The sequence below is a fragment of the Ctenopharyngodon idella genome, chromosome 13 (assembly GCF_019924925.1).
Source record: "Ctenopharyngodon idella isolate HZGC_01 chromosome 13, HZGC01, whole genome shotgun sequence".
Taxonomy (NCBI): Eukaryota; Metazoa; Chordata; class Actinopteri; order Cypriniformes; family Xenocyprididae; genus Ctenopharyngodon; species Ctenopharyngodon idella.
The window spans coordinates 475,191-487,959 of record NC_067232.1 but is presented as its reverse complement, the minus strand read 5'-3'; the positions used below and the strand labels follow the sequence as shown (position 1 = coordinate 487,959).

The following is a 12,769-nucleotide window of genomic DNA, read 5'->3' as shown; positions in this document are numbered from 1 at the left end:
TAATATTCCATAAAATGTGTGAACACTTCATTATGCAGAAAAGAGGACATTAAAATGCTTGCATAAGCCTCAAACCTGAGTAACAAATAAATGGACACACTGAACTATAAAATGCTCTGCTCTAAATGTCTTTTCCCTCTGGGTTTCTCTGCAGCGCAAGCACCAGGAGATTCGTGCCATGCGCAGTCAGCTGAAGAAGATCGAGGATCTGGGAGCTGCCATGGAGGAGGCGCTGATCCTGGACAACAAATACACAGAACACAGCACCGTGGGCCTGGCCCAACAGTGGGACCAACTCGACCAGCTGGGCATGAGGATGCAACACAACCTGGAACAACAGATCCAAGCCAGGTGACACCTCACCCCTAACTTGATGAACATTGCGATTGGATCAATTTACTTTGACTGACTTGTTCTCGCAAATCTCTTCTAGAAACACTACAGGAGTAACAGAGGAGGCCTTAAAGGAGTTCAGCATGATGTTCAAGTGAGTTTAATAAAAAACATTACAATGCTAAACTTTAGTGTTCTTGAAAATGTAATGCAAGTCTTTGTTTCTCAGGCACTTCGACAAAGAAAAATCTGGACGTCTAAACCATCAGGAGTTTAAGTCTTGCCTGCGGTCTTTGGGCTACGACCTGCCCATGGTTGAAGAAGGAGAACCAGACCCGGAGTTTGAGTCCATCCTGGACATAGTGGATCCGAACAGGTGAGAAACATCTTCTATGGATGTGCTAAATACTGTGTTGTTTCTGTTGATGAGCTAACATCAGTTTTGTTTTATTCAGGGATGGAAACGTGTCCTTGCAGGAGTACATGGCCTTTATGATCAGCCGAGAAACAGAAAATGTGAAATCAAGCGAGGAGATCGAGAGCGCTTTCCGTGCTCTCAGCGCCGAGAACAAACCTTACGTCACCAAGGAAGAACTCTACCAGGTACAAAATCAGTACCAAAAGTTTGGCCTGTTTCACGTTTGGTGTTAGAAAGATGATCTTAATTACCTTTTATGTGTTTACAGAACCTGACGAAGGAACAGGCAGACTACTGCATTTCCCATATGAAGCCCTACCTGGACAGCAAGGGCCGCGAGATCCCGTCAGCATTCGACTTTGTGGAATTCACCCGCTCGCTTTTCGTCAACTGATTCCCCGCCCCCCTGCCTGCCAGTGACCAATCGGGATGCGTTTTCCCCCCTCACAACACAAGGCCAAACTGCATGGATCTGAAATGAAAATTCTCTATAGCATCCAGTATAGCAATATCTGTATCTTGCTATCACTCTTAACCCTGCATATTTATCTGACACTTCCTCATGCTTCACTGAGTATAGTGTAGTGGATCTGTCTGCATTTTATTGTGATTGTTTTAGCTGTTAAGTGCTTTGCTTTGTTTAACAAACCTATAGAGAGGATATGCTGTAACATCACCCACAAGACTGCAGTGTGCTTAAATAAACGCTACTGGTTATAACTGGAAAGCGTTGTCTGTGTGTTTTTATTTGGAGTAGAAGCATAAATACATGTTTCAACATGAAATGCATTTATACAAGTTACAATACATGTGTTTTAAGAAAAAAAAAAAAAAAGAATTCTTGAGCGGTCTCAGTCCGTCACCTCATTGGCCAGCTGTTCCAGTATTTCCATCTCCTTTGCACCTTGTTCTGTTAACTCCGCACTGAGCTGCCAGATGTTGACGCTAGCATCTGCATTGCCCACTGCCATCAGACTTGTGTGTTTGGGGTTGAACTCCAAGCAATAAGCTGGCTGACCTCCTGTGTTCTGGTCAATTGTGGCGGTTGGCCTTAAAGACCTTCTACCCAAATCAAACATTTGGACCAAACCTGCCAGAGTTCAAATTAAATTTGAAATTAAACATTTTTGTTATATAAACAATAATTCAAGACCATGCTTTCATTTCACTAAAACAAATTGCAAAAGAGAAATGTGTTATTACAAATATGTACAGGGTCAATGACATGACGTGCATATTTTTGCATCCAAGTGCGTTATTTCCTTTTTAAATAATTTGATAAATTCAGGACATATCACTTTATTCTCTAAAATCTATTCATTTTTAGTACATTTAAATAATGCATATTTTATGTTTTGTTATCTTGAACCCCCAAAATGTCAGGTGGTGCAATTGTCCAAACAAATTAACAGATGAGAAAACTATTTATATGTTGTATTAATAATAATAATTTTTTAAAAAACTAAATACTATGGCATCATTTTAGGTTCGAATCCTTTCATATACACAAAATATTATAAATATAAGTAGTTTTAAAGCTGTTAAGATAACTGAAAAACTTTTGTCCAGCAATTTGTATATTCTCAAATGTCAGGGTGGCACAACTGCAAATCAATAGCTACAGACCTCCAAACTTTGTGTGGCCTTCAGATTAGCTCAAGAACAGTGCGTAGAGCTTCATGGAATGTTTTTTTTTTTCAGGGGTTGGGCTTGGCCCTTTAGTTCCAGTGAAAGGAACTCTTAATGCTTCAGCATACAATGCTTCAGCGGACAATTTCATGCTCCCAAATTTGTGGGAACAGTTTGGGGATGGCCGCTTTCTGTTCCAACATGACTGCACACCAGTGCACAAAGCAAGGTCCATAAAGACATGGATGAGCGAGTTTGGTGTGGAGGAACTTGACTGGCCTGCACAGAGTCCTGACCTCAACCCAATAGAACACCTTTGGGCTAAATTAGAGGAGAGACTGCGAGCCAGGCCTTCTCGCCAACATCACTGCCTGACCTCACAATTGTGCTTCTAGAAGAATGGTCAAAAATTCCCATAAACACACTCCTAAACCTTGTGGAAAGCCTTCCCAGAAGAGTTGAAGCTGTTATAGCTGCAAAGGGTGGGCCAACTCCATATTAAACCCTACGGATTAAGAATGGGATGTCATTAAAGTTCATGTGCACGTAAAGGCAGGCGTCCCAAAACTTTTGGCAATATAGTGTATTTGGTTATACCGCCTGACATAAAAACAATCAAAAGATGACTGAAAAAAAGAATTCTTTGCATATATGCATTATATCAGTTTTGAAAAAGGTTTTTAAAAAGCACCTTTTTTGAAGCCTTGTTTGTCAATGTCCCACGTATACACGCGCGCGTGTGTGTATGGGAGTATTACATGCATCTCACCTTGTCCTGTGACTGCAGCAAAGACTAGAGGGCGTGTCGGTGACCACCTCACCCAAAACACATATGAATCGGACACCCGTAGAGACAGCAGGGGGCGGGGCTGGAGCACGCTGTGCAGATGAGCTAAACCATCTGTCCCGACACTTACAAACAGATTCCTAATGTCAGAAACACCAAGAGATGTTACAATTACTGCCAAATAGCCTTCAAGTAGATATTACACAACGTAGAAAGCATACAATACAGGAAAATAGCACAAAGCTCACCTGTGGAAGGGTGAGAAGTGGACTGAGTGTATAGGGCCCCCTCGTGGTGAGAAAGAGAATTGCATCGGGGCACGCAGTGTCACACTCTCACAATCAGATGGCACTGCTGCTACCGTCTCACTGCTGAAGGAGCATTTGAGCACAAGGCCTCCTTCTGAGCCCACCAAGAATGTGTCCAGGTCCCATGGGGAAAGTGCAACAGAGGTTACTCCTATAGTGGTGCTACCTCTGGTCTTCAGGGAGAGAAACAAAAGTATTGCATTATTAGGGTGAATTGTACAGAAATATGTCAAGGTCATATTTCATCCTAAAATCAAACAATTATATTACATTATTTTTTTAAAATCTGCATGAAGATCTGCATCTTTTATGATTTAGCTAGGATTCATATATTCATATATACTGAATCAGTTTGCCAAGACCATATTATGACTCCCACCTTGCTTGCTGCCCCATTCTGAGGCATTTGCTGTGGGACAAGGGCATATCCAGAACTCAAGGTGAGTTTGGCTTCAGCTCCATCAATAGTCCACAACAGAACCCTTCCTCCTGAACCGGCGCTCAGTAGAACAAACTCACCTCGGCGAGCTGCTGGTACCCAGTTTACCTGTTTACACACAGAAATACTGTGCTTTTATATATCACTGAATGCTTATTCTTCATGCCTCAGTCATAAACGTTTCTATACCTGATAAACTGGTTCACGGTGGGTATCTGCAGACATTCCTGTATGAGCCAAAATGAGGTCCTGTGATCGGCTTGTGTCCCAGACCACCACCTCTCCACTGTACAGCCCCCCTAATGCCACAATAAAGAGGAATGGAAATTATCTTGATGAAATGAGCCATTAAAAGGTATTTGTCCCTAATAACTGAGGGAGTGGCTTTACGTTTTTACACTTAGGACAAGAAACTTTTTGCATTATTACAAGAAACCATTACTCACACGTTACAGTTTCCGGGTTTATGTATTCAATAACCTATTTCCTTTGTGCGTCACTGCTATTTTACTATACAGAAAATGAGAGTATAGATGCGCGTGAATTAATAAAAATCTATTTGCTCAAAATTTAACATGAAAAAAATTCCTGTGCACACAATAGTTTCTTGTGCATGTGAAAGTCTGTAAATTTTTTTATTTTTGTAAAGATCCCTTTAAGGGCTCCATAGATTAACACTTTAAGGGATCTTAATCTTAAAAGCATTATTTTTTTAAATGTGTGCCCATACCAGCAACTACAGACGGTCTCACAGGATGGAAGCACAGACACATGATGGGAGTGGTCACATCGATGATCACATCCGGCCGCTTTGAGTTCAAGTTCTGCCGGTCTAGGTTCCACGTGCACACGTAAGCCTTCTCATTGCTCCAATCACCATCATCCACACTAACCCCAGAAATACATCATTAAAACTGCTTTAATTAACACTGCAGGTGAGGTGGTTTTATGTGTTCGTTTGGTGAAAGGACTGTTACCGGCCAAATCCACAGGCTATGACCGAGCCAGTGCAGTTCCAGGACACACTGGTGACTTGCAGACCCCTTTCCTGAGCATCAGCATGCTGAAGGCGGTACATGCAGGACACCTGTGCAAGAAATCACCAGGAAGACATAAACTGTAATATAATTAAACCAATTATTAATACTATTTACTATGGAAGCTTGTTTCCAAAAATCATGGAAGCTTGTTTCCGCCAATTAATTAAAAAAAATTTAATATAATTGCGGCTTTTTATCTCGCAATTCTGAGAAAAAAATTCAGAATTGTGAGATAAACAATTATTAATTATCTTATAATTAAGATTATATGCGAGTTATGATGTCAGAATTGCAAGATTTGACTTTAGCCATTTTTGAACTGCAATTCTGACTTTTTCTCACAATTCTGACTTTATAACTCGCAATTGTGTGTCAAAAGTCAGAACTGCAAGTTTATAAAAATTGCGAGTTGCGAGAAAAAAAGTCAGAATTGCCTTTTTTTTTTATTAAGTGGCGGAAACAAGCTTCCATAAAAAAAATAAAACAGGTCATTTCGACTTTTTAATCTCTTTTTTATGGGGTTCATGACTCAATTCGGACTTATTTCTCAGAATTACAAATTTATGTCTTGCAATTCGGACTTTATAACTCGCAATTGCAAATTTTTATCTCACTTTTTTCTCAGAATTGTACGATATAAACTAAGAATTGTGAGGGGAAAAAGTCAGAATTGTGAGCTATAAACTTGCAATTGCAACTAAGAAAAAAAAAGTCAATATTGTGGGATAAAAAGTTGCAATTACCTTTTTTATTTTTGATTCTGTGGTGGAAACAAGCTTTCATAATTTACTATCTAATACTTTTTAATCCATTATTAATGCTATTTTGCATTCAAGGCTCTCACCGACTCATTCTGATCCTCCCAGTTCACTTCAAACCCATCAAAAGCGTGACTCTTGGAGTTTTTCACTAGCTCTCTGATAACCACATCTTCTACTCTATGCAAGAAGTCCACCAAACCAGGAAAGTCAGAAATGTCTCGATCTAGGGAGAGTGTTTGGCTGATCTGGTCTTGTGTCTGGGTGCTGTTTTCCAACACATCTTTGGCTTGTGTTTCAGCCTCTGCTGTGTGAACTGGACGAGTTTGACAGCTTCTCTGGACAGGTATAAAACAAACACGATAGATACATAACACAAAAAGGACTGATATTTCATCAAGCGCATGAATATTCTGGTTATAGAAGGTAAGCAAACCTGTTAACTTACTGATTCTTGTGTTTGCTGATGTGACTTTCTCCATGTCGATTCAGCACCAATTAAGTCAAGCGTTTCATCCGTAAACATGTTCAAACTTTGCCAGCAAGCGAGAATAAACTATTTTTTATCTTTACCTCAAGACAAAAAATGTGTATTTATATATCTACAAAGTGCTTAGTCTCAATTAGACGTCAGAGTTAGCAGGGAGCTAGCGAATATTTGTATATCAAGCAAACGATTTTCTGGTTTTTCATCATATTTAAGGGACTGTTTATGTTCGACGAATCAAAATCTGCTTCTGTGATGGGAAAAACAGCAGCATCGCTAATTTTGAACGATATTTTATTGTATTTTGCTACTGCACAGCGGAGTTCTTTTCCTCCATGATTATCCTGGATGTGACATCCGTGACTGCGCTGCCATGGATACCCTAAGCCAATCAATGGTTGGCTGTCCACCGGACGTCACTGGTGTTAGCTTCTGATTGGTCAAACTATTTTCCGCACTTTCATTTTGATATTATTAAAGGCCCTTTGTACTGGGTCGTTCGTACAATTCGGTGCCTTTTGGGCTTTGAACATTTTCAAAAAAGAAACCTAGTTGAGTAATTATTTTTGTTTCAAAAAGGACGTGAACATGTCGATGACTGCTGTGTTAGTTCGTAATAAATTCTATTGGTTTAAAAAATATATATTTAAAAAAAAATGACTGGCACAAACCCTGTAATGAATAATAGCCTCAGACGTCTAATAAAAACTTTTTTTCTTTCTTTTTGCATTAATCATGTGATTTATGTTTACTTTAAGATAAAACTGCGATTAGTAGAACTAGATATTTTTGAGTAGACACACCACTTCTGTATCAGTTCATTGACAACAAACACATCTTTGTTTATATTATTAAACTAGGATTTATGTATAAAAACATTAATACATGAGGGTGGACAAGACACTGAATTGTGATATATGGTGATTAAAGTTATTCAAATAAATAACATTTAAATCGTAGATTTTTCTCATAATTTTGGATAATGTTCATGGATATTTTTATCTTCTAAAAGTTTTAACTGAATGCACTCAAGTTACAAAATCGTAAAACAACATGAAAATTGTTATACCTATAGGATGTGCATAACAGTCAAAAACATTACATAAAATAATTTCATACTTTCATGAATACACAAAGTAACATTTAATTTTTTGCTGAATGGCTGTTCTATTCACTGTGTGGTGTCAATACATAATGAGGTGGACAATAACTCTACACACAAAATAGAATTATGATTGATCAACTATAAACAATTAACCACACAAAAATGTAGATAAATGTAATACATAGGCATAAATTTGCTTTCACATACCATTCATGAAAATGTAATGAGTTTAATAAACCGCTCTGTATAATCAATCTGTCTAATAAATGAAAATGACTTGCGTAAAATCTTGAGTTTTAGGCCCAAAGCAATTTAGAGCTACAAGCAGTTAAAAGGTAACATTATAAATGTGCCATGTAAAAAAAGAATAGGAACTAAATTGTATGAATGACTTTCTAGCAACATTAGCCCTACTGTCAAGTCTTTGAAGAAATACCATTCAACAGTACACTAAAAACGGTTACATATAAAACTTTCAAAGATGTCCCAAAACATCAAACAAAACTATATAAAAACATTGTACTCAAATGTGTTCATCTGTATATCTCCAATAAAGAAAACAGATGGAGAAAAGACAAGTTGTAGAGTTCTTTAAGATTCTACAGGCTTTATTATCTCATTTAAATAATCCTTTAATTAGCCAAGCTCAAAATTACAAGAGGAAGTTTTTTTGTGTTTTGTTTTTATTAAAAATGTTTCAAACCTCATGGGTGTCTGTAAAACATTACAATGAAAAGTCAATCAACATAAACCCAAATGTTGATGTGTCAAATGCCCGCTTGCCCCACCCGACCCCACTGAACTGTCAACAATAATAACTGCCATACCCTGATATTGACCCCAAAATCATTTACAAGAGGTGACAGGAGCTAGCTGGTGCTTTCCTTTTGTCCAATATATCACATAGGAAAAACAGTGTCAACTCTTTGGGGCCCACCTCTGCATTAAAGAAAATATACAAAAAAGAAGAAAAAGAAAAAAGTGGCTAGGTATGTACGCTATGATTAGATCACTGCACCATGGCTTATTACTTCAATTCACAACCATTCACAGAAAAAAAAAAAAATTCATTTATATACTTAATATATAAACTGCTATTTACTTCGGTTTAGTCTACAGAGGATGACGTGCAGATTGTTAATATTTTGTATTTGTCTTTGGAGATGGTTGTAATTAAAGATGACGCAAGAGGCTTCAGCAACGAGATGCCACTAGTTTTCCAATGCAGGTATTGTATGTCCAGGGAATTAACTGGGTTTAGACATGGTCAGGACAGGAGAGGCTTCAGTAGAACAGAACATGGAGCACAAAATAAAAATAAAAAAAAATAAAAAAGCTTTTTTTTGCTCCCATGGTTGGAGGATGACTTCAAAAAGGAAATAACAGGTACAAGTGATGGAATATGTCCTTATCAGCCTTTAGTCATCCTCCCCATCATCCTGAAAAAGAGAGGTCAAAGAAGAAAAAAAAAAAAAAAAAAAACATTAAAATTTATGTTCTAACTGTGGCAGTTTCTGAAGTTTATACAATACAGATATACTTTAAAATCAATTATTTTGAATAAACTTTCAAAACTTTGAATAAACTCTCACCTCACCATCTTCTCCATCGTCCTCCTCTTCATCTTCCTCTCCTTCATCCTCATCCCCCTCTTCATCAATGTCCTCCAAACCCTCCTCCTCTTCCTCATCATCATCCTCTTCACCCTCACCCTCTTCATCATCCATATCAGGGACCTGAGCAGATACAAAAAGTTAAATAAAAGTTCTGACTCTCAATACAGCAAGTGTTTCAGCGTTTCACAATTATATTTCATACCAGGTAGTACTGCAGGGGGTTGGGCCAGATGTCATCTTTAATGACCTCCCCGAGTTCATCAGCCCCTGCGTCAGAGTGATCAGTAAACCAGGTGAAGAAGCTCTCTGGCTCTTCATGTTGCCGTTTCTTCCCTGCCTTGTTCTGTGTCTGTCCAGTACGCTTCGTCAGGTCCTGCATCATACATAATCAGTTAATAGACACCCAAAAACGGAACAGCATTACTTCAAAACTGACCCAAAAAATTGATTTAAACAAAAAATAAAAAGTTAACCCACCTTTCCAGCCTTCCATTTGATTTCAGTGGATTTTGAAGATGGGTCACCACTCTCATTCAAATGGAACTCTTTTGAGAGGACTTTGTTTTCAAAGTATGGATTTTCATCAAAGTACTGCACATAAAATTACAGGTCAGACATTTGATTTTGTCAGACATTACTTTTACACTGGACCAGGCGAAAAGGGTTACTTACAAAATCTATTCTGTAACCTGATTTGATGTCCTCAAACTCTGTGACCTCCACTCTGGTCAGGTAATGAAGTGCTTCTTCATCCTCCTCACCGAGCAAGGCTGAGACTATTAGTGAAAAACAATATATTACAAGTGAATATATAAACAAACCAGCAAAAGCACAGAAGTCACTCATATTTAATAACAGAGGAAGGGTTTCAGTTTCTTACCTTGTGGATGGTTGACAAATGTTGTGACCCAGAAGTTTGGAATTTTGGCTATGAGTTCTGATCTCTTCTGGAAGAATGGCTGACGTAGCTTATTGTACTTCTGCTCTACTTTTAAAATTTCCTCACTCGCCTGCTCATTCAATCTGTGAAAGCAACAAAAGCAATATAAAACAAATGCATCAAATGTGCACTTACAAATGATACTTCAGAGGCACTGGCAAACTCACCTGTCGATTTCATTCTGTACTTCATCAATGTGTTCAATTGCCTCCTGTTGCTCTTTTTCTGAAATGCAATAAAATAACGATTTATTCACGCGTTATAAAATGTAGTAGGATAAAACTGCACGCGTATGCAATCCTTATATAAACTAACATAAAAACATGACTTTTAAAAACATGACTTTTGTTATTACACACAAAGTACTATATATAAAGGAACCATGTAAACACGACGCATTGCGTATATCATAACAGAACAAAAAGCAGCATTATTTTAAGCTAATCTGATCCGATTCAAAACCACAATAGAAAGGTTAAAGTGAAAGCGATGTGTAAGACCGGACGACCAGCTCAATCCGGTACAGTTTCAGCAGCAGCTGCGCAAGGCCGCGAGGTTTAAAAGGAGGAGGCCACGCGCTGGGCCACATTTACCGTTCTCCTAATGAATTACACATTACTGCCGTGCATTTAAAGTATCAGAAAGTCATTTCGACCTACTTGAGCGTCATTAAAACAAGTCTACTGTGATGTGTGATGGAGTGGCAGCATGGTTTTGTGACACATGTGGGAATGGCTCGTGATGGCGGGGGAGACACAATAACCAGTTAGCCTATTAGCACACAACATGGGCTCAATACAGCGCACTAATTATTTTCGAGTCACTGTGGGTTTAAAACGACTCACCTGAGGACATAAGTGAAAAGAATAAGGAAATGTGTGTTTTGATAAACTAAATGCCGCTCGAACGCAATGTTCGTCGCGCGTGGCACAATAAAGCCGCCGCGCGAGGAAACATCATGGCCTCCGGTGCGCGCGACAGCCTTTTGCTGAAATTACCCTGCAAAAATGGACTTCTGCTCGAATAAACGGTCACAGGCTCAGGCTTTACTTAAAGATTAAAATAAATGCTCAGCGAATAGTTAAAACTGATATTCGTGCTTTAAACGCAAGAGGTGTAAGTTACTGAAAATGGCGGTGCGCAGGAGGCCGCCATTACTTTACCCGAGGTCTCGTCCGCTCCGTCGTGATTCGAGTTCTGCTCCTTTCGGCTCACTTTCGCCGCCGACGCCGACATTATTCCCCCACAGCCGAGGATTTGCCTTCTTACTGCTGAAACAAAAACTCCGGAACGTCCTCCTCCGCTCGAGGAAAGCGAAAGAAGGGGAAATAAAGTTGGTTCTAGCTCAGTTTAGAAGTGCGAATATCACAACGTGTGTTGCGCTTCCCCTCCACACATACAACACACTCAAATGAGAGATGCGTATCACACCACGCACCTCCTCTTTTCTGACACTCGCCACTGTGCTCGCATGCGCGCCCCCTCTGGCAGTCCCGAGAACGCGCTTTAGGAGAATAAAGAGCCACGCCTCCTCCTGAGAATATAATATAATATAACAATTCTTAGAATAAGTATATTTTGATGTTGGTAAGGTTTGTTTCATTGTCTTTGACAGGCTGCATTTATTTGATCAAAAATACAGTAAAACAGTAATATTGTTAAATATTATCACAATATAAAACAACAGTTTTCTATTTTAATATATTTTAAAATGTAATTTATTTCTATAATGGCAAAGTTGAATTTTCAGCATCATTACTCCAGTCTTCAGTGTCGATCCTACAGAAATCATTCTTATATACTGATTTGGTGCTCAAGAAACATTATTATTATAAATGTTGAAAACAGTTTTGCTTCTTAATATTTTTGTGGAAACCGTGATACATTTTTTCCCAGAATTCTTTGATGAATAGAAAGCTCAAAAGAACCGTATTTATATGAAACAGAAACCTTTAACAACATTATAGATGCATTTTCTGTCTTTGATCAATTTAATGCATCTTTGCTGAATAAAAGTATTAATTTCTTTTTAAAAAATTACTAAATAAACTTGTCCCGTCATACTGCTGAGTGACAAGACTAAGATTAGACAAGCTTTCTAGCAATAGAGTTGAGTCCTGCATGTGTTAGCTATAGCTTTGTTGTCCTGTCTCTTTACCCACATTTTACACCATATTTCATATATATATTCACATCTTTTACACCATATTTCATATTTAACCTATGAATTTATCAATTTATGAGATTTATAATCCAAAATATTGAGCTGTAAATCAGTTTGAAATCCTGTAATATCAGTTCCTTCATTCATTAATTGACCTGAATGTCAGATTTGTTAGTGCTTATATATTTATAGATATTTGACATACTTTTTTGTATCTGATGGTGTTGATTGTGTTTTGGCAGAATAATGAACACAAGCCTATGGATTTTGAAGAAAATCATACATGCATCAATGCTTATACATATTTAGCTTAGCTAAACTTCAGCCATAATAAACTCAAGAGTTACACTGATTACACTTTAATGCTGCTTTCAATATGTCAGTGATGTACGTTTTACAAAGTGCGCGGCTGATATCACATAGCTACGTCACGCAAATACCTTTGTGAAGCCAGAAATCATAAACAAAGGAGATGAGTGTTTTTAAAGGTAAATTCATATATCACCTAATACACTTTTTTATTTATTTTACTTTATTTATTTATTTAAAATACAGTGATGCAGGACTTTAGCTATATCACTTGATGTTTGTAGTTTCTAAATTACAATCACAAATTAGGCAAGTGTAATTGCCTTTAGTTAACTGTAGCTAAGCTTTTCATTTAAAGTGACAGAATAAACTAACTGAATTATAGCTTGAAGACTGTAATACTAGTCCTGTGATCTGGACCTTCTAAATTTGGGAA

General features: G+C 38.0%; 3 protein-coding genes across 4 annotated transcripts in view; 1 reads left to right on the top strand and 2 right to left on the bottom strand.

The window, feature by feature from the left end:
* Positions 1 to 1,478, top strand: part of LOC127524381 (spectrin alpha chain, non-erythrocytic 1-like) — a 34,605-nt gene extending 33,127 nt beyond the window's left edge. Inside the window, 6 exon segments of the mRNA XM_051915802.1 lie at positions 155 to 351; positions 434 to 487; positions 563 to 709; positions 789 to 936; positions 1,020 to 1,026; positions 1,029 to 1,478. Coding sequence (XP_051771762.1) covers positions 155 to 351; positions 434 to 487; positions 563 to 709; positions 789 to 936; positions 1,020 to 1,026; positions 1,029 to 1,171 — 696 coding nt within the window. The 3' untranslated portion in view covers positions 1,172 to 1,478.
* LOC127524382 (cytoplasmic dynein 2 intermediate chain 2-like) lies at positions 1,466 to 6,581 on the bottom strand. The gene is made up of 9 exons (XM_051915803.1): positions 6,161 to 6,581; positions 5,799 to 6,050; positions 4,892 to 5,001; positions 4,645 to 4,802; positions 4,104 to 4,213; positions 3,855 to 4,022; positions 3,416 to 3,648; positions 3,150 to 3,307; positions 1,466 to 1,841 (listed from the first exon to the last, which is right to left on the bottom strand). The coding sequence occupies exons 1-9, from the start codon at positions 6,236 to 6,238 to the stop codon at positions 1,603 to 1,605; spliced, it is 1,506 nt and encodes a 501-aa protein (XP_051771763.1). The 5' UTR covers positions 6,239 to 6,581; the 3' UTR covers positions 1,466 to 1,602.
* Positions 6,582 to 7,891: 1,310 nt separating this feature from the next.
* LOC127524384 (protein SET) lies at positions 7,892 to 11,346 on the bottom strand. Of its 2 annotated transcripts, none has more exons than XM_051915805.1 (8): positions 11,024 to 11,346; positions 10,028 to 10,085; positions 9,801 to 9,943; positions 9,593 to 9,696; positions 9,398 to 9,511; positions 9,123 to 9,293; positions 8,902 to 9,040; positions 7,892 to 8,743 (listed from the first exon to the last, which is right to left on the bottom strand). In XM_051915805.1, the coding sequence occupies exons 1-8, from the start codon at positions 11,094 to 11,096 to the stop codon at positions 8,739 to 8,741; spliced, it is 807 nt and encodes a 268-aa protein (XP_051771765.1). In that variant the 5' UTR covers positions 11,097 to 11,346; the 3' UTR covers positions 7,892 to 8,738. The 2 variants fall into 2 exon arrangements, with proteins under 2 accessions (XP_051771765.1, XP_051771764.1); XM_051915804.1 differs by having other exon boundaries at positions 8,897 to 9,040; positions 11,024 to 11,345.
* Positions 11,347 to 12,769: the final 1,423 nt, after the last annotated feature.